Here is a 22,901-nt window from a genome sequence, read left to right as displayed (position 1 = left end):
TGAAACAGAACTTAACAAAAAATCTGAAAGGACTTCCAATAAAAGCATAATCAGTGTTCTCAAAGAAAAAGAAAGTTACAAAACTGTTCATGTTCAATCCATTGTATACTTTTATTCAATGACAATGGCCCACGTAAACATTTTTTAACATGAAAGATACCAGGGAAGATAGTTCTTATGATCCCTACTAGATAGAGGACCAACTTCAGTACAACAGAAACAAGGGCACAAGGCCTGGGCGTGAGCTTTGAATCCATTTAACTGTAAAAGTAACATTAAAATGAAAAACATTATGATTGCAGAACAGAATGTGAATGTTATGAACCCTGACTGTATATATTTTAAAAGACATTGCTTTTATTCATTATAAAGATCACGACCTGGCTGGTGTGGCTCAGTGGATTGAGTGCTGGCCTATGAACCAGTTGGTCACTGGTTCGATTCCCAGTCAGGGCACGTGCCTAGGTTGCAGGCCGGGTCCCTGGTTGGAGGCGTGCCAGAGGCAACTGACACATGTATCTCTCACACATCGATGTTTCTCTCCCTCTTTCCCTCTCCCTTCCACGCTCTCTAAAAACAAGTAAAATCTTTAAAAAAAAATTGTTTAATCATTAAAGTAGACATAAAGTTGTGAGGCAGCAATTTACAAACCGTATAAAAGTCTATCATTTCATCCTTGGAATGCCCTCCAATGTAATCAATGACACACCTATGTTTCTATCAAGTTCTAAAGTGAAATGATTCTTTGATGCCTTAGGCTCCAAGTCTGTCTTTTTGAATCGCTTGCTATGGTTTTCTGGTTGGTTTTATTGTTGTATTTTGTTGGTTTAACTTGTGAAATTAAAGAGTAAATATGGGCAAGCACTTCTGAAAGAGACAGCTCTCGATCCTTTGAAGTTTCTTTGGGAGGGATCTGGCACTCACTGAACTGAAGATGCCAAAACCTCCTTCAGTCATTAAAGTGCAGATGACTGTGCTAACTAGAAGTCTCCCCTTCCGTTGCCTTATTTTAGTGATTTTCAGATACCAGCTTTCTTCCAGGGACCTGGGTAATGAACGCCACTTACACTGGTCAATTAAGTCAAATGCCACCCAGGCTTCTCGAAAAGAAAGTGTCTAACCTTAAAAACATTACGTAATTTTGCATTCCTGATTTTCTTTTCTCTTGAAAACTGTGCCACCAAAACACAGATATGTGTGGAAGTTAGACATCTCTGTTCCTCTGGTCTACTTCGAGTCACACTTGGAAAAAATATTTTTCTTTCCTTTTTTGGTTTCCCCGCATCATTTAATACTTATCATGCATCATTTATTCTGGCTTAGAAATTATAGTGCTATAAAAGAACAATACAAAGGAGAATTTAGGCAGGGCAAGTTCAATGAACTAAAATGCCTTGTTTGGTTGTATATTGCAGTGGTCTCCAAACTGCTTTGATCACATAATCCTGGGGAAGACAAGATGTATGGGGCTATGAATACATTTATTAATAGGTTATATGCACATGTGCTACTATGTCACTATATTATGTGCATTATAAAACATGATGTAGAAATTCTAAAGAACTAAAGATGCAAATATTTTATTTGTTAATGGCAAATCACTTTCTGCTGTCACTAGAAATTATTCACCATATTTATCAAGAATATGATGTAATGTACTTTATTATTTCTGAACATCTCAGTTTAATGCTTTGTGATCGAGCAATTTGTTTTAATACTTGACTTTAATGGCTGTCGGAGACATGTCATGAAGATATGCAGATATGAACGGAAAAAGGACATCACGGCACCTTGGTTTTTGAGTCCACCCTCCGATAAGGAGAAAGTTTAGGGTTGTTGTTGTTATTACTTTGCTGTTATTGCTAACTGACATTCAGCAGGTAAATGTCCATCCTTCCTGATGTTAGTTGCTCTTGAAAGTTTATGAGAGCTATCAAATTGTTATAGTTTTAAAAATTGTATTCTAAAACCACTGAAACTTTGTAAGAGTTTTTTCCCCACCAGATTAGGACATTCCATTTTCAACTTATTAAACATGCAGATGTGAAGGGTTCGAACAGGTGACACATCATTTTGTCACCATCAATTCGGCGCTGGACCGCCCTTTGTGAGAGAGAAGCACGCCGCTGTCCCCGGGCAGGGCTGCTCCGGGTTTCCCGGCTGGCGCTGCCGTGCAGAGCCCTGACTAATGCACCGGGTAACAGGGCGGACGAAGAGCTTCCACTCAGTCAGGGAGGGGGCAGCTCCTCCATTTTCTCAAGGCAGCCTGTCGCTTCCATCTGCAGCTTCCTAACAGAAACTGCTTTTAAGCCACTTGCCCATTTTGTCAGAATTTGTTCACAAGGATAACACAATATACTCTTCAAATCTGCTGTATCAGGTACGCATGCGCTGCAATACGGGGCCCACCATTAAGCAAGGCCAGCTCTTCTCTCCAGACAACTCAAGAACCATGTGTAGCCTATGCCTTGTGTTTAATAGTAAAGCTTCGCCATTTTTGGTTGATACATAAATGTATGAAGAAGTTCTACTTTCTTCCCATCCCTCTCCCCCCTCATCAAATGTTCTTATGCCTCTCCCTGGTGGCCAAGCATTGAGGGTATCAGTGCTTTAATAGCTACCTATAAATAATTTGTCTCCTGGATCATGATAATATATGGTGAGATGAAAATGTTCCTTAGTGAAAAATCAGCATAAAGAGGTGTTCTCCATAAAACTGAAAACTTGTGAAAAGCAAATAGTAAATCAAGGAGTGGGTGTATAGGAAAGTTTTGGTGCCTTACCGGAAAACCTCGAGAATAATCCTTTCTGGTAACTTGGGAGCCACCTGCTTGAATGCTTTTTGGAAATCTTCCAAAGTTAAATATCCACGATCTATTTGAAAACAAAATATAAAACATTCACTTATCTCTATGAACCCTATGAACTGTTATTTTGGCCAGAAAACTTACATGATACTTTATTTTCTTTTAAAGATTTTATTTGTTTGGGTTTTTTTTGTTTGTTTGTTTTTTTTTTTTCCCCCCCTAGAGAGAGGGTAAGGGAGGGAGAAAGAAAGGGAGAGAAATATTTATGTGAGAGTGAAACATTGATCAGTTGCTTTTTGTACTCACCCCGATCTGGGACCAAACCCACAAAGCAGGCATGTGCCCTGACCGGGAATCAAACTGGCGACCCTTGGCTTTGCAGGACAATGCCCAGCTGACTGAGCCACACCGCTCAGGGCTTGCCCAATACTTTGATATGCTATTAGGAGAAGAGCAGTAATTAATAGCCGATTTTACACGTAAGATAACCCAAGATTGTCTCCTTGGGAGAATTTAAGGACCCATTGGTGCTCTCCTTCGCTGCAGTCACAGGTGACCTGGAAGGTCACTTCTAGTCCTTTCATTCGCTAATTCTCTGAGTCCCAGGGAAAGGACTATAGAGACGTGCGCTGCAGTAACAGCATCAGGCTTCAAATCTTTGTAAATTGCCAAAACAATTTATTCCACACGATTCACTTTTTTTCTTACTTGGTATTGGAATTATAATATACTCATATTGAACGGAAAACCGTACTGGCAGCCAAGACACCGCCCCTGGACTCGGTGAGTCTCTTCGCCCTGTGTGAGGCCTGTGGGGCACAGGCGCTCTGCCGTCACGCCTCCCAGCCACACAGGTGGGAAAGCAGTTCCTCCAGCAACTCGTGGGCCAAAGCAGGAGTCGAAGGCGATGCCGCTGTCCCCCACACCTCTGCAGGTGGCTCATGACCTACACCCGCCAGGGCCAGCCCTTTTGTTGTCCCAATTACAATCATAAGGACAATTACGTAACTGTCAACATTACTTCATCCATGGTGAACGTCAAAAATTTAAAACCATGATGGAGAAAAAAATGCACACCAACATCTAAGGTAATAGCTAATAGAGGGCAGTAAAATAAACTCCCAGGTATGCTTATTTGATGCATTGAGTATACATTCCTATTCACAGTTCCTTAATAGAAATTTGTATTATTTTTTATTTTTTAAAGACTTTATTAATTTGTTTTTAGAGAGAGGGGTGGGGAGGGAGAAAGACAGAGAGAGAGACATCGGTGTGAGAGAGAAACATCGATCAGCTGCCTCTCGCAACACCCCCAACTGGGAATCAAACAAGCAACCTTTCAGTTTGTGGGACGATGGCCAGTCCCACACCAGTCAGGGCCTTAACAGTAATTTTTAATATGAAAACAGTTTAAAGAGACTTACAGTATCTGTCAAAAGCTGTGAAGATGTGTCTCATTTCATTCCGATATAGCTGAGCTTCCTTCTTTTTCCTTACAATAGTTAAAAACTCCTCAAGTGATATACCTAAAAGTTAGGGGGAAAAAATTGCAAAAATGACTGACTTCCTCTTTAAGAAAACACAAAACATAAACAAGAGTAATACATAGCACAAATGTTATACTAATGTTGGTGAAAGGTATTTATTTCTAAAGACATTTTGCTAAATACTACGTAGGCCCAACACTAGCAGTCAATAGCAAAAACAACAGACAGTTTTAGTTCACTGGCCTTTTCCAGGGCATAATGGAATGGTGACCTCAAAAACGTGTGACACACTTCCCTATAACAGAGCTAACAGAGGGGCCCCAAACTATATATTAAACAGGGTCTCATCATTTTTCTTTCCTTCTGCTGCTTTGATCCCTTTTTTCCTCGCCAGATGTCATTCCCGCGGGGTTTTTTTTTCCAACTGGGAGATCGGGGCAAAGAAGCAGTTTCTCAAAAGTCAATACCAATTGCACACCACAGATAAAAGTGGAGAGACTATTCCGTAAACAATAGGGCTGGCACCGTCCCCAGCCTTGGGTACACCCGACGACTGTTCTGCAGCCTTGGGCTCTGCTTCCTGCGATTCTCATAATAAAAGAGCCCAGCATGATCATATGAGATTGGGCACTGTGCTTACGAAGTCTATTAAAATGAATTCTAATGTAATCTTTGTAACAGGTTTAAAGAGCAGAGCCAAGAATTTAAACATTTTAGTGACCTGAGCCCTAAATATAGAAAGAGCAGTTCATTTTTATACATCAGGATTTCCATTTAAAAAAAATGTATTACTGTCTTAAAAATAACCCCAAATCATACAACAATTTTTAAAAACTTACACCCTTTTCCTTTTGATGAGGTGATACGGAGTGGCAGTCCCTTCCTAAAATAGTTCCAATGGTTGAAAAAACATAGAAAATAGTTTTCTCAATTTTTCCACATTTTTATTTGTAGTTAAAGATTTAGAAACTAAAAAAGTCCCTCTGTCTCCATGTATTGATACGAGTCTTTCACAGCTGAGACCCACTGTGTGCAGGCATGTGCCAAGCCTTGGAAACCGAGGGAAAAAGAGAACACACACGATTCCAGCCCCAAGGGAGCTACTGGTCTAGTGAGGGAAAGAGAGGTACACAGGTTCAGTGCAATGAGCGGCAAAACGGGAGGTCGTAAGCGAGTCAGGGGACTCTCCCTGCAGAGCGGACTCTGGCGAAGGGGAGATCTCTTAGAGCAGGTGCTATTTAAGCTAGGCCCAGTGATGACTAGATACCAGCTGGCTAAAGGATGGGAAGGAGAGCATTCCAGGCGGTGGAAACAGCAGGTGCTAATGCCAGGGGCTGAGAAGGGGGAGAAATGGAAAAGGGCCACTGTGGTCAGGACGTGGCGAGCGAGTCAGCAACACGGGATGGGGTTGCTGAGGTTGGTAGCGCTTGTGGACCACAGGAAATCACCTGGTTTTTATTTGAGTTGCAATAAGACATCAATAAAAAAATGAAAGGATTGAAATTGGGAAGTGACATGCACTGGCTTAGACTTTTTAAAGATCTTCCTGGCTGATACCTCGAAAGAGGACTGGGAGAAAGCAAATGAAAAAGGGACACCCATTAGGAGCCTACTGGCAAGAGATGTGGTTGCTAGGGTGCTGACAGTCGCGGGGCAGGGGGGCAGGGTGGGGCGGAGAGAAAGGTTTCTCCGTAAGTTTCACAACAGTTGAAGGCTTAGAGGAGGCGGATGTCAAGGAGAACCCCTAGGCTCCAGCTTGAGTACTCACTGGTTTGAGGGATCATTTAAAGAGATAAGAAAGGGCAGGATTTGGGGTTGAGATGAGCGTTGTGACTTGGATTTAAGTCCAAGTTTGATGCTTTGGAGACAATCAAGAGAAAAAAGTCAAGTAGGCAGCTGGACAGACTCTAGGCAACAAAGCATGTCCCCCGGCACCTACCAGAGTGTGTGGGGCGTGCTCAATAAATACGTATTGTATGGAATTAGCACACGTAGCACTTTCCCCCAAAGTAGTTAGGGTATGTGTTGATGCAGCTTCATTCTCATCCATTCAGCCTTGTGACCAGAGAACATATTTATTTACAAGTGTTAGCTGAGGTTAAAATTGAAGTCACCATGCCATGTCTCCACAGGATCAAATCCAAAACTTTAGTTCCATGAACACCAAAAGCTAATCAATTACTTAGGATCTAGATTAGTTGAAATCCTTGAACAATGTATCCACTGACCACGGCATATCTTAGGAGGCCCTTCACAGTCTAGCCCCTGCCTCCATTGCTAGCCTCCATAGCAAACTTTCCAATGTTTCCCTAAGACAGTCAGCTCTTCCACACCTCCATACTCTTGTATGTGTGGGACCCACTGTCTAGAATGTGCATTCTCCTTTCTCCTAGTGAATTCTTTTTTAAATCCTCACCCAAGGGTATGTTTTTATTTATTTTAGAGAGAGAAGAAGCAGGGGGTGGGGGGCAGGAAGAGACAGAAACATCAGAGAGAGAAACATCAACTGGTTGCCTCCCATATGTGCCCCAACCAAGGATCAAACCCACAACCTAGGTATGTGCCCTGACCAGTGCCCGCAACCCATTGGTGTACAGGCTGACACTCCAACCAACTGAGCCACCTGGCCGGGGCTTTCCTAGTGAATTTTTATTGGGTTGGGCAAAAAGTCTGTTTAGTTTTTTCCATAAAGTAAAACACACATTTTTCATTTTCACCAATAACTTTATTGATTTGGATATTTTGAGTATGTCGGCTGTCTCCTGCTATTGGCTTCTAGAGGGTAGAGGACAGGGGTGCTGCTAAACATCTTCCAGTGCATAAGACAGCCCCACAGCAAAGAGTTATTTGGCCCAAATGTCAATAGTACCAAGAAACTTCACAAACCACTTTTGACACATTCGATCAGTCACAGCACCTTCTCCATATACTGCACAGATCTTTTTCTGCATTTCAGATGCTTTTTCCCTTTTCTTGAAATAATAAAACATAATACACCAAAAATGTTGCATATTTTCTTCCATCTTTAATATTAAAATGGCTGCACAAAAATTCACCCATATTGATTTTTTTTAAATGCATGCTGATATGACAGCAATCACAATACAATCTAACAAAATTGTTTTGAATGAAGTTCAAGACAACTAAGCACTACTAAGGTACAGAAAAAAACATAAACTTTTTGGCCAGCCCAATACATCTCCCTCCTGATGCAACAAGGGTCTGGCTTCCTCTTTGAAAGCTACCCTGATTTCTTTCACCTAAGTCCCTTTCCTATGACTTTGTTTATAACACATAGACTCTGTTAGGTCTTATGGTAATTATTTAACCACACATTTGCTTGAGCCACACTAAAGGAAAGCACTGTTTATTGTTCAAAATTGTATCCCCAGTGCTTAGCATGATACCTTGCATGTAAGTAGGCACTCATTAATGTTTGTTCAATAAGTAAACAAAATAATAGGAAGATATTAATTCTAGTTTTCAGCAAAAAGCATTAAAATCTATTTGAAGCGATCTTATAACTTTGTAAACAAATGCCAAAAAGTCAGTCACTTTTTACTGACATAGCCAGCAAAATCAATCATCATTTCAGAGACCCCAATTTCTAAATGCATATGTTATAGTTAAAAAAAAAAATTCAGAGAAAAGGAAATGCATGCATTATACTTGCTCTTATCATTGCATCTGATTTAGGGAAATGGTATTGGAAAAAAGCACAATTTCCTGGTTCATTGTGTGAGTCACAAGAAAAGAAAAGTATGTGAGTGGTGATATCTTTTAAATTACATATTTGGAAAAATCATTGGTATTTGGAGCTATAAAGTAGCCTGGTCTTTATTTCATAATCTTGTCAGATAAAAGGTAGATGTTCTTTAGCTTTTCCTAGGTGAAAATGTGGATTTCAACTGTATGTTTATCACCACTTAAAGAGAAATAATATAATAACACAAATAACTATATATGTAATCAAGTTCTTTGATACGCTTTCCCCACAGGATCATACACCTTATTTTTTGAAGTCAGTACTCTGGAAGTCATCAGGTGATATTAAACCACGTAAACACACCCTGCTGCCCCCCTACTCCACGGGCCCTTAACTGGTTTTAATCTTCCGTGGCAACACATATCCAAATGCAAGCCCCTTCTCTCAAAAGAACAGAGACCTTTGCATTCAGCTTGGCTCTCACCGTAGTAGTAAGATCAACTTTTAAAGCCACTGCATAACGGTTTGCTACTCCTGCAGCTCTAAAGTGCAAGTTCCCAAATGTAAGCTTTATACACTTTGCAGCTCTTTAAATGGCCTAGAAATAGAGGTCCTCCTACTAGCTCCACCTGCTGTTATAATATTCAAACCTAAAATTACCTCTTCACAAAGACTTCCAGTAATCCTATTGCCATCCTATTTCACACACAATGAGACCTGCATTACCAGCGCCTACCCCTAGAGGGAAAGAATGTGTTCAAAAACATTCTGATTTCAAATACAACGTTGGGTCTTCCATGCACACCACTCACCAATCACAGTTGCCTAAACACACTTGACTGTAGTTACACACTGAGGATCACAGCAATGTCAGGAACCACACAGACCAGTGCGTTTATCTGAGTTTCTTATTAATCCGTCTGCAGAAGGTGTTCAGAAATCGCCTGGGCAGTTGGATGCTATCAGTAATGCGCAGACTTTTTTCCTGTTTCTTTTTTCAACTGTAGGAAAGCTTAATGTGTAGAGGAGATTAAAACAGAGCTGTCTGGTTTGGAGCGAGGTGGGCTCCCTCCCCTTCCCTGGCCAGGAGTGCTCCTGGAAGTGCCCCCACAGAACCCAGGACTGAGGGAAATGCCTTAAAGACCACGGGTCCAACGATCTCTACAAATCTTTCTAGACTTTGCTCATCTCTGCACTTTCCACACCATTGGAAACATTTCCTTCCATTTTATAAACCACTCTTGGCAAAATGGACTCTTTTCATGTTCTACAATGAATATACTCATATATATATTTTATTTCCCAAACTACTTAATGCATGTGATGTAGATATGTCATATAAAGACACAGACAAGGAAATGTTATTTTTTCTGGGGATTTTTTTGTTTGTTTGTTTTTAAGCAGTTTCCTAGGAGGGTAATCATCTTTCACTACAGGGTGGATATATTCAGAAAGTCTAATAAAACTATATAAATATTTTCCTTGAAAGTTTCATTACGTATGTATTTCTTGTAGTTCACAGGTCTAAGCTTGGGGGCCTGTGCACACAGAGAAGTCCTCTTGAAAATGAAGCACTGGTCTAGCCTTGGTTATCACTGTGAGATTAGATTAGAAACCTGGGGAGAGTACAAGCAAAAACAATAAAAGTGCCAGCTTATTTAGACTGTAAGTCTGGCCCTAGATTTAGTAGAAAGGGGAGGGTTCACATTCATTATGCCACATATTAGTTTTTCTAGGGATTAAAGAATGCCTAAAAATGAGGGTTTAAAAGGCTCGAGTAGCCTTTTAAAAGCTATAATGCAAGCCTTCCCTAGTTCGAGAAATAGAATTCAGATTATTGCTTCTGGAGGCTGTGAGGTGAAAAAAAGGACAAAATGTCTTCACATAAAAAACCAGTAAGGACAGCCCTGGCTGGTGTGGCTCAGTGAACCAAGTGCCGGGCTGCAAACTGAAAGGTCCCCAGTTTGATTACCAGTCAGGGTACATGCCTGCACGGGCCAGGTCCCAGTTGGGGGCATGGCAGAGGCAACTGATTGATGTACCTCTCCCACATCCATGTTTCTGTCCCTCTCTTTCTTCCTCCCTACCCCTCTCTCTAAAGATAAATAAAATCTTTTTTTTTTAAAGAAATTTGTCATATATATTAAGGACAGAAAGTGAAAATGGCATCAATGGTGTGGAGCTGTCACAGTAAGACAGGTAAGTAAATTTAGAGGGCTAATATTTTCTTTCACCTTCTTGCATAAGAGTAAGGGAATAAGGAGAGAAGAATCATCCTTAATGGGAAAAATCAAGTTTTACTATAGCTTCAGGTAGAAATTGAAAAGAAAGAGTAAAACAGATTAGAGCACAATGGAGAAATCTGAACCAATAAAACCTTATTTCTATCAAATATGCTCATAAAAATTCTTTGGCATTAATTGCACAAAGTCCTAATACCTTATTCTGGAACTGGAAGCTTCATGATTCCTTCTAGGTAAACTGGGTCCTTAACCCCCTTCCCAACTCTCAGCTTCTATCAGGGCAGAGATAGCAGCCCTTTACTCTACTAAAGGCCATTCGTGAACAGGTGTGCATCATACTCCTTGCTGGTGCAGAAGGTAGAAATATTCCAAGGAGGGTAGATTCTAATGTTTCTGATAGGACCCATTAGTAACAGTATGACGGCTGTATGTATGCTTTAAGTATGCAAATCTGAGGAGGGCAGAGACTAAGGGATATTATAAAATGAGAGACAGGGACCTGGGAGAAGAAACTTCAGCCCTGAGGCTGGACAGCGTGGAGGAAGAGGGTCTGTGAGAAAGTCCCAAAGGGGTTATGCAGAAAGAATCCCACAGAGGATAACGTGCTAACCTGGCCTTTCCACAGCCAGCGGCAGAGAGTGAGTGGTAAAGCCCCTTCTCTGTACCACACGAAGAGCCATGGCAAAGTCTACGTGACATGCAATGTTTTGGAGTGTGTAGGGTAGGTCTAAATTCACGCTGAGTGCCACAGCCACTCTGGCACGGGCAGCAGGCACAGAGAGCGAGCCCCGGGAGCCGGGGGCAAGCTCGCAGCTGGTGTCTGCACTGCAGCCGTTCACTGACTCTGTTCTCCTCTTCACGGCTCCACCTTTTCCAGTCCCACCCGTCCTCCTGCACCTGGCTCCGGCCGCACCTTATCCAGAAGGGAGCGGTGACCTCCTCTACACCCTTAGAGGTTTTCTTGTCTCTAGTATGCACGTGACATCTGGACGTAAAAGAAGTGACAATACTTGTTTCATCTGTTACCCCATATTTTACTTTTTTTAATGTCTTTAGGTCAGTGTTTTCTATTTTGTTTTCTGTCCCTACAATGCACTAAGCATCCTCTAAGTGGGCAAATAAATAAACTAATTTATTTATTAATTTAATTTGTGGGTGATAAAACAAAAAGATCCTAGGATTATGACTTCAAGAAAAGGTAACCTTAGCCCTGGCTGGTGTGGCTCAGTGGACTGAGCGTCGGTCTGCAAACCAAAGGGTCGCTGGTTCAATTCCCAATCAGGGCACATGCCTGGGTGGCAGGTCAGGTCCCCAGTACAGGATGTGCGATAGGCAACCACACATTGATGCTTCTCTCTCTTTCTCCCTCCCTTCCCCTGTCTAAAAATAAATAAATAAAAATCTTTAAAAAAAAAAAGGTAACTTTAATGTGTATGCAGTTTCCTGATTATAGAAAAGAACTAAGAAAACTAAGAAGTCGATTGAAATCTGTAGTCAAACAAAACCTAGCTGATACACCGTGGCCTTGAGTGAACTTAAAAGACTAGAAAATGGAAATTTAAATTTAGGCCAAGAATATATTTAATAGTAAACTATCTGGGTCAAAACAAATCAGACAAGGTAGTAATAAAAGCACACAAGCCAACTAGCCATTAACCTCAGCATCCACAAATTACTTCTCAACCGGACGGACGCTGCGCTGCACGCCTGAGTCAGACGGTCTGTGATCACCTGTAAAACAGGTCAGCCTCTTTGACTTTCCCACCATTCAAAGTGAAAGGTTAAAAGTTTCTAGAAAGTTTTTTTCTTTTTTAAGCATAAAAGTAAAATCTGTTCACTGTTTTAAAAGGGCAATAATGTAAGGAAGCAGAAAGGGGGAAAAAAAACCCTCAATCTAATTACTCCGTTAAAACAAAATACTGATGTACTTCGCTCTGGCTTTTTCCTTTAGGAGTATTTTATGGGGATCAGGGATAACACAGAGATGGCCGTCGGAGGGCTCGGGAGGGCAATGTTCTGCCATTCTCCGCTGTTGTTTTTTATACAAAATGTCCTACAATTTATCCCAAGGTGAAGTCAAGTCATCTGAGATCCTACACAGTCTTTGCCCTTCCCGGGACTGCACAGACATGTCTGGCATTAGACCGCCGGCCTCCATTGAAGAAATTTTAAGAAACAGCCACACAAAATTCACTAACATATTTACTGAGCTGTTATGCGGACATCCTCGCCTGCTCATCAGTCTCTCCATCATGAGACACTGCAGATGAAACATCCCACATCAGGGAGAACTATGTTTCTCCAGAAAACAGCTTCTCTAGTTTGGATCACTATACCTGGTTGTGGGTCCCTATTTATGCAAAACACTGAGTAGCACAGAACCAAATAAGACGTCAACATCTACAAACTACACAGAACATGCCGTGTGTGTACTGACCCACTCCTGACTTCAACTCATTAATTAAGTTCCTAAGGGAATGAACACTGGCCTCAACTCTGAGGCGATAACTGACTAATAGGACTCATGGCACTATTAAAGTCAAGAGAATGACTCATTGAGTGGTTGAGGGGTAAGCTTGGAGGTCAGATCACTGTGGTCTGCTCTTTACTGGCCAACCTGTGCCTCCTCGGCAAATTACTTACCCTCTCTAAGCTTCAGGATTTATTTTAAACTTACAAAATGGGTATAATCCTCGCATCCTAAAATTGCCTTAAATTTAACAGTCCATGAATGGTACTCATCAGAGTCTGGACATGGTAGGCATTAAATGGAAACCATAGGTATAACATCTACAATAATAATAAACACTTCAAGACATGTAAAAGTATTTGTCAACCTTAAAGAACGACCAAATGCCAGGATTAAGATAGTTTACTATTCCTCTCTGGAATCCAATTTCCTCATTTTAACAAACGGAATAGAGGACAGATTTCTAGGTTCCTTCTACTTGTAAACTTCTTTCAATCTCTGTACTTAGGGGAGTTATAAAATGCATCACAGAGAACAAGGGGCATAATGAAATAAAGCCCTATAAAAGAGTCGGGAACAGTGTGTACTGGAACCATCCCCAACAGCAATCTGCTGCTTCTTTAAACAAGTGGCATGATTTTTTTTTTATCCCACTAAGATAATTCCTACTTCCTGGTGCTTGTTATAAGCACTAAAAAGGTTATCAGCACCTTTTCGCTCCTCTTTCTGGCTGCCCTCAGATTCTTCCACTATGACTTTCCTTTACACATTCTACCTTTATTTTCAAGAGCTTTACCTTAACTCTTTGCTCTGGATCTTCCTAAAATACCTATAGAAATGACCCACTTTCAGAGAGACCAGCAGCTCTTGGAAAGCAGGACCTGGGCACCCAGGTTTAAGTACTATGTGACCTGCGTGCCTCGTCAGGGCTCTGCCAACTCATGGTCAACCTGGGATGTGAGTATGGACCTTGCCCAGGAAGCTGGCCAGCAACTGGGTATCACAAAGAGAACCCTGGGGGTGGCATGCAAGGACATGACCCAACCTTGTCTGGATGTAAGAAGAGCTATAGCTAGCAAGAGAATTCCTGAGTCATAGCTATCCAGAGCTCTGGAAATCTGACCACCTGAATAAATAGCTCCCAGGAAGTCGAGGCCAACATTTCAGCTCTTCTTCAAGATCAAAACATTAAGGAGAGAGAGAACACATTTGGAAAAACATTTAATCTGTGCATAAACCCTCTTCCCTCAAGAAAAAGAACGTTTCGATACAACTTATGTCACTGAAAGGGAGAAAAGAGGGAGTTGATGGCCTCCTGAAATGGGTTCAGTATTGGACAGTTCTAAGAGAAAAAAATTATGTTAGCAGTAATCAGAGTTCAGCAGTGATTTCCTGCTGGGATGGCCATTTTTCACTTTTTTTGAATGCTTGTGGTCTTGAGTCTTCCATTTCAAGAGAACTCAAATTGAAGCTAGTTAGAGAGTTAGTACCCTGGCTGTAAGTCTCTTCCTTTAACACATGAAGTGGTGCTTTGAGAAAGTTAATCTGACATTTATATCAATAGCAGAAGAGGAAGGGAAAAAGCTGGAAGCTTGTACTAAGGAGATCCCTTTCACAGTCATTTTGAGGAAGGTATTAAGTACCGACATTTTGATCTCATCCCTCAAACCCAATCTTCCTTGAGTTTCTCAGATGACTAATATACCCTATAACCTTTTGAAATATATTTTACAATTCATGTTCTGGCCAAGATGGAGGCATAGGTGAATACAGCTTGCCTCCTGCACAACCACATCAAAATTACAACTAACTATAGAACAAACATCACTAAATACCGTTAGAAATCGAGTTGAATGGAAGTCCAACAACTATGGAATTAAAGAATCCACATCCATCCAGACTGGTACAGGGGGCACAGACATGCAACAGGAAGGTCTCACACCAACGTGTGGTGGATAAAAATTCGGGAAGGCTATCTTGGGAGCAAGAAGTCCCAGCCCCACACCAGGTCCTCCAGCGTAGGGTTCCAGTGCCAGGGAGGTAAGTCCCCATAACTTCTGGCTGCAAAAACCAACGGGGATTGAGTTGGTGGAAGAAAGTTCTGGAGTCCCAAGCAATCCCCCTTAAAGAACCCACACATGGACTTACTCAGACTTAAGTCACTCTGAGCTCCACCACCAGGGTAAGAGCTTGAAAGGCACCAGTGGCATATAGGGAGGAACTGAAGTCTGGCATGAAGGTGAGAGCTGGGGGACAGCTTCTCCCAGACAGAAAGGCGGGCAGAGGCCATTGTTCCTTTTCTGAGCCCTCTCCCAACAAAGCCACAGAGCCAGCAGGTGGGTGCCACATCTGAGACTCCGTCAACCTGGCTAACAATGTGTGCCCTGCCCAGGAGGTCCCCTGAGGCTCCACCCCACCCAATTTACAGGCATACCTAAGCTGTTAAAAGTGGCTTTTCCATGAGTGGCTGTTCTCGGTTCAAGCTTCACAGCTTCCTAAATCCTCTCAAACAAGCAACGGTGGCCTCAGTGACCCCCCAGCCCTTGTACCTCTTACTAAGTGGCCACAGGCCTGGCACTAGCAGCAGCCAGACTAGGTTCACAGCTTGGCCTCACCTAGGAACCTCCAAGCCCAGCACAAGTAACAGCCATCTCAGATTGCTTTATAGCTCTTGCAGGGTGGCCCCAGGCAGAACACAGAAAGGGACTGACCACGGCCTGTGCCACAGAAGAAACCCCAGAGCCTGCGCACCCAGTGGATGGCTACAGACCACATCAGGGCACCACCACACTGCCCCTGCACAGCTGCACGGAGGGGCAGAGGTTGGTGGGCAGTGGTCACAGCCAGTCCATGCAGCTGGCTGGCCTGGGTACGTCCTTTCCATTGACCTGCCGACAGCAATCAAGACTCAACTACATGTGGAGGGTGTACTCAGCCCACACGGAGGGTACACTTTGAGAACTCCAGGTCACCTACTACATTAACCACACTACCCAGACAGGGAGTCAAAGCAGCTCTACCTAATACATAGAAACAAACACAGGGAGGCTGCCAAAATGAGGAGACAACGAAATATGGTCCTAATGAAAGAACAGATCAAAACTCCAGAAAAAGAACTAAACAAAGTGTAGATAAGCAATCTGAACAGATGCAGAGTTCAAAATACTGTTAATAAGGATGCTTAAGGAACTTAGTGAGGACCTCAACAGCATAAAAAAGACCCAGTCAGAAATGAAGGATACACTAATTGAAATAAAAAACAATTTACAGGGAAACAACAGTAGAATGCATGAAGCTGAGAATCAAATCAATGATTTGGAAAATAAGGAACCAAAAAACAATCACATAGAACAAAAAAAAGAAAAAAGAATCCCAAAAAATGAGGATATACTATCCTCTCTCATCAGAAGAGAAACAGCCTCTGGGACAACTTCAAGTGTCCCAGCATTCACAGCACAGGGGTGCCAGAAGGAGGAGAGACAGAGCAAGAAATTGAAAATCTATTTGAAAAAATAATGAAGGAAATCTTCCCTAATTTGGTGAAGGAAATAGACGTGCAAGTCCAGGAAGCACAGGGAGCCCCAAATAAGATGGATGCAAAGAGGCCCACTCTAAGACACATCATAATTAAAATGCCAAAGGTTAAAGATAAAGAGAGAATCTTAAGAGCAGTGAGAGAAAAGCAGTTAGTTACCTACAGAGGAGTTCCCATAAGACTGTCAACTGATCTCTCAAAAGAACCTTTGCAGGCTAGAAAGAAATGGCAATAAATATTCAAAGTCATGAAAAGCAGGGACCTACAGCCAAGATGGCTCTATCCAGAAAAGCTATCATTTAGAATCAAAGGGCAGATAAAAAGATTCCCAGACAAGGTAAAGCTAAAGAATTTCATCATCACCAAACCATTATTATATGAAGTGTTAAAGGGATTTATTTAAGAAGAAGATCAAAACTATGAATAATAAAATGTCAACAAACCCACAACTATCAAGAACTGAATCTAAAAAACAAAAACAACTAGAACAGGAACAGAATCATAGATACAGAGGTCATTTGGAGGTTTATATGAGGGGAAAAGGTACAGGGATTAAGAAGCATAATTGGTAGGCACAAAATAGGGAGATGTTAAGAATAGTATAGGAAATGGAGAAGCCAAAGAACTTATATGCATGACCCATGGACATGAACTAAGGTGGGATTGCTGGAGGGAGGGAACCGGGCAGAGAGGGGCAAAGGGGGAAAAACCGGGACAACTGTAATAGCATAATCAATAAAATATAGTTAAAAAATATAGTCTCGATATAAATCTATGAAGTTGTGGAGGGTGCTGTGGTTGTGTACAGTGCAGCAAGATAGGGAAGAGTGGTAAAAAGAGCAAATGAGAAGGCCAATGTTAACAATAAGGGAATCTAGGCAAAGGGTATACAGCTATTCTCTATACTATTTTAAATTATTTCTTAAAAAAGTAATTTTTAAAAAGCCAATTCAGCATGCTCTGGACCCTATCTCCTCAAACAGGTACTCATCTTTCTCTTTCTCATCTTCCTTTTCCCTCCTGTCTAGATCATTCTGCTAAGCTCAGAAACAGCTTCTTTATGTTACAAATAAATAGATATAGAAATAAACAAACAAATAAATAAAAGCTAACGTGGCTCTTGCCCCCCAGCCCCTGAGGTCCTACTCAGACTCATCACCCTTTCTCACCTTCCGCCTGTCTTTGGCCCCCCTCCAACCTGGCCTCTGCCACCACCACAGAGGGATCCTGCTCTTGCTCCAGCCACCAAACAACACCAATGGATCCTCTTCAGTTCTTAGGCTACGACGCCTTCAGGGCATGCGATAGTGTTGACCACACCCTCTTCCTTGAAATAGCCACTCCTCTTGCCTTTGGATCAATCACTCTTGGTTTCCCAATCCTGCCCCTCTGCCCCTCCAAACTCTCCCTTTCCATTCCATCATCCTCCACCTGACTTCCGACGGCCATGGTTCCGAAGGTTCTCAGTCCCCTCTGTCCCATGAGGGGGACTCATCCATTCCCATGGCTTCAAGAACCATCTCCATGCTGATGACTCCCAAATTCACTTCTTCAGCCACAGCTTTGCTCTGAATTCCTTATTCATGCAGACCAAGTGCCTTGGCCTCATGGCTTGAATCTTCTCAAAATGAAGCTCTTGGTCTCCCCAAACCCCAAATCTTCTACCCAGACTTTCCATTTCAGTGAGTGCCACTTGAGCTGCTCACGTCAGATAACCCACATCAGCCATAGGATGTTGAAATTATAAGCAACATTTTTGTCTTTATGTTTTTCAATGGTTTAAACTTTTCCTACAATAAACATACTTAAGAATACATGAATCAATCAAAATTAAAAGAACCAAAACTTCTTTCTTTGAAACAGAACAAAATAAAGATGTGCTTAAACACAATGCTTTATAGTTTCTATATTTACTTGTAGTTTTACTTTCATAAATGTCTAAATAAGGGTATGAAAAAATTAATATTAACTTTATTAATTACCAGAAATGTTTGGAGTTACTGAAGACATCACAGCATCGGCTTCTATCTAGAAAAGAAAAAAGAATAATAAAGCGTACAATTTCATCAAATATTTTCACTGTGCAAGTTCTTAATTCCTGGGGTGTGGGGAAGAGATGTATTTCATAAGAAACCAACTTTGTTGAGCTGTGCAGACACTCAATGTCACAGGACAGCTATGACAGACATTTTACTCTTTCATCAATATCTCTAAGATACCAGATGCTAATCTGCTACAGACTCTAATGACCCCAAAACTTTACTCCATTGACCAAAACAGTGTAAGCATGTAAAACCAACTTGGCTGTCACATGTAGCACAACCTCAAAGGAACCTTTCCGTGTTAGACAAATACATAAATTGTTACAAGGGGCCTGATGGTCTTATTTTTAATTTTTCCCCTGATTGTAAAAGTAACATGATGTTGAAAACTTGAAAAATATAAAAAATTATGAAGACGATTTTTAAAATCAGCCTTCCAATGAAAACCACTCACATTTTGACCTAACTTTTTTTTGTCTATGCATTTTCAACATATTTGAGAACACACTGTATATAAAGTTTGGGGACCTGCTTTCACTTAATATTAAAATACAGTATAAACATTATGGAATTAGAACCTTGACAGCACCTGACAGAGTTTCTTGACCTTGAGTTCCATGCCCAACACTCTTCTGATTCCTCTTCCTCCCCTAGAGGGAGCCCCGCCTCCCCTTCGATGTCAGTTCTCCCAGGTCTTCTACCCTCAGGCTACTGCCCAGGCCACTGCGAATCCTCCCCTTGGGCAGTGCCATCCAGTCTCCTGTTTGGAGCTACCCCCTGTGAACTGAGGAGTCCCCCGTCTATCTCCAGCCCTGGCCTCTCCACCCAATTTCAGCTTCCCGTATCAAAGAGAGGAGGCACAATCAGAGGGCAGATCTTTGCTGCCATACCCCAGCGTCAGCGCAGTATTTAATGAGTGAACGCCCTTGGCTCACTCACGAGTGAGTGCCCCCACCTGAACTCGTTGGCTTTCCACTGAAACCTACTCCCGAACTTCCTTCCTTGGGGGCATCACAACTACTTCTGTCCCGGTGCCACACCACTCTCTTACTGCCACCACATCCTGCCAGTCACCAGGGCATAACTTCTCCAGCCACGGGAGCGCCCCCACACACTTCCTACCAGATGTCCGTCCAGCTCCTCTAGTCTGAACGACACTCAGACTCCTATTACAGTTGTCACTCGACTCAGGCCCTCCTCCTTGTCCCCTTCGCTTTCTGTTCTTCTCTATCTTAGGATTTATCACAGAGTTTTATAAGTCTCTCTACACTGTAAATGGCTACAATGCAAACAGCTTCAAAGTAGGGTGGATGTTTTAATCACCTTTATATCTCTAGCTACTAGCAAATGTTCTTTTTATTAAATAGAACACAATAATTTCACTGTGTAAACAACTGCATAGCGTATAAATGATTTATTCCATAAGCGCTTTACTTCCTCATGACCTGCATTCAGTAAATATTTCATTTACTCAATGCAATACTCAAAAAAAATAAAAAATAAAAAATAAAAAAACCCAAATCTCAGCCCAGTATGAAAGTAAAAATCTGTTATATTTCATACAGGATACACATTAGGTGTTACTTATTTAATAAAACTTTATTGTACAAATGATTGTTAATGGTACAGGTGATTTGTTATACCAGTACTTTACTGCTTAGTGATCTGCAGACAATAAAACATTTCATTAGATTAAAAAATAAAATCCAAAACCTCAACCAGGTATGAAAATAAAAGCTAAAACCTGTTCAGTTTCATGGAGTGGACATACATAAGTCACCACACCCCTGTACCTGTCATTAAGTTCCTCACTTACGTTCTGAAATTAAAACCAACTAAGCAGACTCAGCGGTGATAAAGGCAGGAGACCAGGTATCTTTCCAGCCAAACCCAGGTTAAACACAGTGCTTCCAAGGCCAAGTCTGCTTAGTTGACCTGCTCTAAAATTCCAGCTGAAATGACTGCGGGTTAACAGAAGAGCTCCAATTTCTAGGAGCCAGGCCTGGCTGCTCCTCTGAGCCCCGTAATCAGCCACTCAGCAATGAACACAGCCTAGTAGTCGAACCACTCTGAACCCACCTGGCGTATTCAGAGGGCCAACAGGCCATATTGACTGTGAAGTCGTGATGCATTCGAGCATAATGAAGGACGGAGAAGGGGGACATCACGTGGTCCCTGGCTTGGCTCGGCTTGCAATCCGATGGGTGGAGCAGCAACAGGTCAAAGTGATTGCCCAGCAGTTTGGTCTGAGGGGCAAAAGGGAGGGCCTTCCAGGCAGAGTCCCAAGCGCTCCCTCTGCTTGATGGCTGCAGTTAAGTTTCTTAAACCTGGGCAAGAGCTTGCCTCTGAGTAATTCCAGTTCAGAAGTGTAACAAGAGGGACCCATTTCTAGAATGCGATGAACCAGGCAAGGGGAGCAGTACAAACATAGGAGGGACAGGAAACGTGCCACATTAGGAAGTAGGAGATTCACTGAAATTCAGCTCAACTCTCATTGTTGGTGAATTAACACAGCCTTCCCTGGGGACGGATATCCAACAACATTTCAAATGTACCTAGGAATTGTACTTCTAGGAATTTATCCACAGATATACAGCAACAGGCACAGATCTAGATATAGAAGGACGCTCATTGCAGCAATGTTTGTAGGACCGAAATACAAGGGAATGAATCTAAATCACCAAAAACCGGAAACTGGCTAATGAGAATACTATGCAACTGTTTAATGGGGCAGTTGTGTGTGCTTTTATGTTCAGCTATTGTTAAGTAAAAAAGACAATTATGTTTTCATGTATATGTTTGTTAAGCATAGGAAATTTTGGAATGATACACAAAAAACTTAATAATGGTAACCCCTGAGTGGGACCCAGTAGTGGGGAGGAAGGGATTTTACATTCAACTTTACACTTTTCGGTAGTTTGAATTTTTTAGTATGTTAATGTATTACTTCTATAATTTAAACAAAGAAAATGTTAAATAATAAAAGCCCCCTGCATGTCACTTCCTCTGTGAATTCCTCTTGTCAACAACAACACGGCCCGGCCTTCCCTCTTCCCACCTTCCCAGCACCTCATGCTTCCTGGGCCCTAGTGAGATGGCTTTCTAATCCATCCCTAAGCTGGGTTCCAAAGAAAAAATGGGTAAAATTCAGCACCGGGCACATCTTTGAAACTGCCGAGAAGGCAGCAATTAATCTTACAAAGTCTTAAGCTAGCCCTCTGTTTACCATTAGGATCCATTCACCATAGACCTTCGCGTTATCTACCCCATCCCCAAATACATAAAGAAACCCATACCTTGGAAGGCTTGTACCCAAACAGCATCACTACAGCAACTTTAAAGTCCTCTCTGCTGAGATAACCTTTGTTATCTTCATCACATACTTTGAATACCTAAGGAACATTAAATATCTTTAGTTAAGGCAGAAACCTTTCATTTGTTCTGTTATTTTTATTACTAGTTTATACCGAGTTTGAACCTCCAAAACCTAAAACTCGGCCCACCAAAAGGCTTGGAAATGGAGTGTCATTATCCTACTTTTAATACTCAAGAAATCTTAATTGTGGGCTAAAATTTACCCCTCAAAAGTTGCAATGACTTAATCGCTAAACTGACGCAAATTAATTCCTTTAAACTCTTGGGATAATTTCTACTCAAAATTTGGTCCTAGAATTAGGAAGGTAAGGCAAAGAGGCTTACTCTGAAAAGGCGAGAGGAGAGATGCAGGTTACTTAGTGGACTAAGTAGAGAAGAAGAGAAGGGACTTAGGAGTAGAACACAGGACAGGGCCTTGCACCACTAGGCTCAGTCATTAACAATGACACTTTGGAAGGACAGTCCAGTCTTTATCTCTGCAGCGACACTCAATCAGACGCAGGAAGGGGGACCGAAGTGAGAGCCCCGAGTAAAGTGAAAATCGGAGACACCTACTTCCACCCATCTCTTGTGCTCTGAGGGGCTGGCTTCCCACGTCCTTGGCCGGGTCCCAACTTGGGAGGAGAACATCTCGACCGCCACAACCAAATCGGGACAAACTAGGAACCTCTGCACCCAGAGCCCGACGCGCAGCAGACCACCCAACACGCTCACTCTGGCTCCCGAAACTGAAGTTGGCCGGGCCCGTCCAGTGTCTTCTCACTTTGGACGGCCCGCGAGCCCCTGGCGTTGGTGCCGCAGTTCTATTGGCCAGAAGCTTTGTTTAAGGACGTTTCCTCGGAACAGCCTATGGCGGAGAGGCTCCCGGGTCCGCCCCCAGCGCTTGGCTACGCGGGGTCTGGTACCCTTAACTCCTTGCGTGCAGCTGGGGAATCTAGCTCTCCCAGGTGCCGCTTCAGTGACTCCTCTCCCCCACACCCCGCAATTAATTACTTTTGATAATTTTGATCTACAGCATTGTGCCCTTATAGGAGACACAAAAAGAGCATGAATAAAGCACAGCAGGAATCGAACAAATCGAGCCAAGTCCAGCATTCACGTGCAGATGAGAAAGTCACTGGGTTCCAGCCCCACGGCGTCAGTTTTGTCCGCCCTATGGCTCCGGCACAGAGCACGATGCCTGGCACAAAGCAGACGAACCCAGTGAACCTGAGGACATTTATGCAAGATACTTTA

General features: G+C 42.3%; 1 protein-coding gene across 4 annotated transcripts in view; it reads right to left on the bottom strand.

The window, feature by feature from the left end:
* The window catches only part of EFCAB11 (EF-hand calcium binding domain 11), a 122,931-nt gene extending 100,481 nt beyond the window's left edge, over nucleotides 1–22,450 (bottom strand). For all 4 annotated transcript variants that reach the window (XM_054567161.1, XM_054567163.1, XM_054567162.1 and 1 more), the window contains exons 1-5: nucleotides 22,221–22,450; nucleotides 21,587–21,682; nucleotides 18,231–18,276; nucleotides 4,232–4,333; nucleotides 2,784–2,874 (exon numbers count right to left, since the gene is read on the bottom strand). In XM_054567161.1, the coding sequence (XP_054423136.1) occupies nucleotides 2,784–2,874; nucleotides 4,232–4,333; nucleotides 18,231–18,276; nucleotides 21,587–21,682; nucleotides 22,221–22,295 (410 nt within the window). In that variant the 5' untranslated portion in view covers nucleotides 22,296–22,450. The remainder of the gene's footprint in view (nucleotides 1–2,783; nucleotides 2,875–4,231; nucleotides 4,334–18,230; nucleotides 18,277–21,586; nucleotides 21,683–22,220) is intronic.
* Nucleotides 22,451–22,901: the final 451 nt, after the last annotated feature.

Source organism: Pteronotus mesoamericanus, unplaced genomic scaffold (genome assembly GCF_021234165.1).
Source record: "Pteronotus mesoamericanus isolate MK-2021 breed Mesoamerican mustached bat unplaced genomic scaffold, CSHL_Meso_final contig_182, whole genome shotgun sequence".
NCBI classification, from domain to species: domain Eukaryota; kingdom Metazoa; phylum Chordata; class Mammalia; order Chiroptera; family Mormoopidae; genus Pteronotus; species Pteronotus mesoamericanus.
This window is presented reverse-complemented; position numbering and strand designations above follow the sequence as displayed.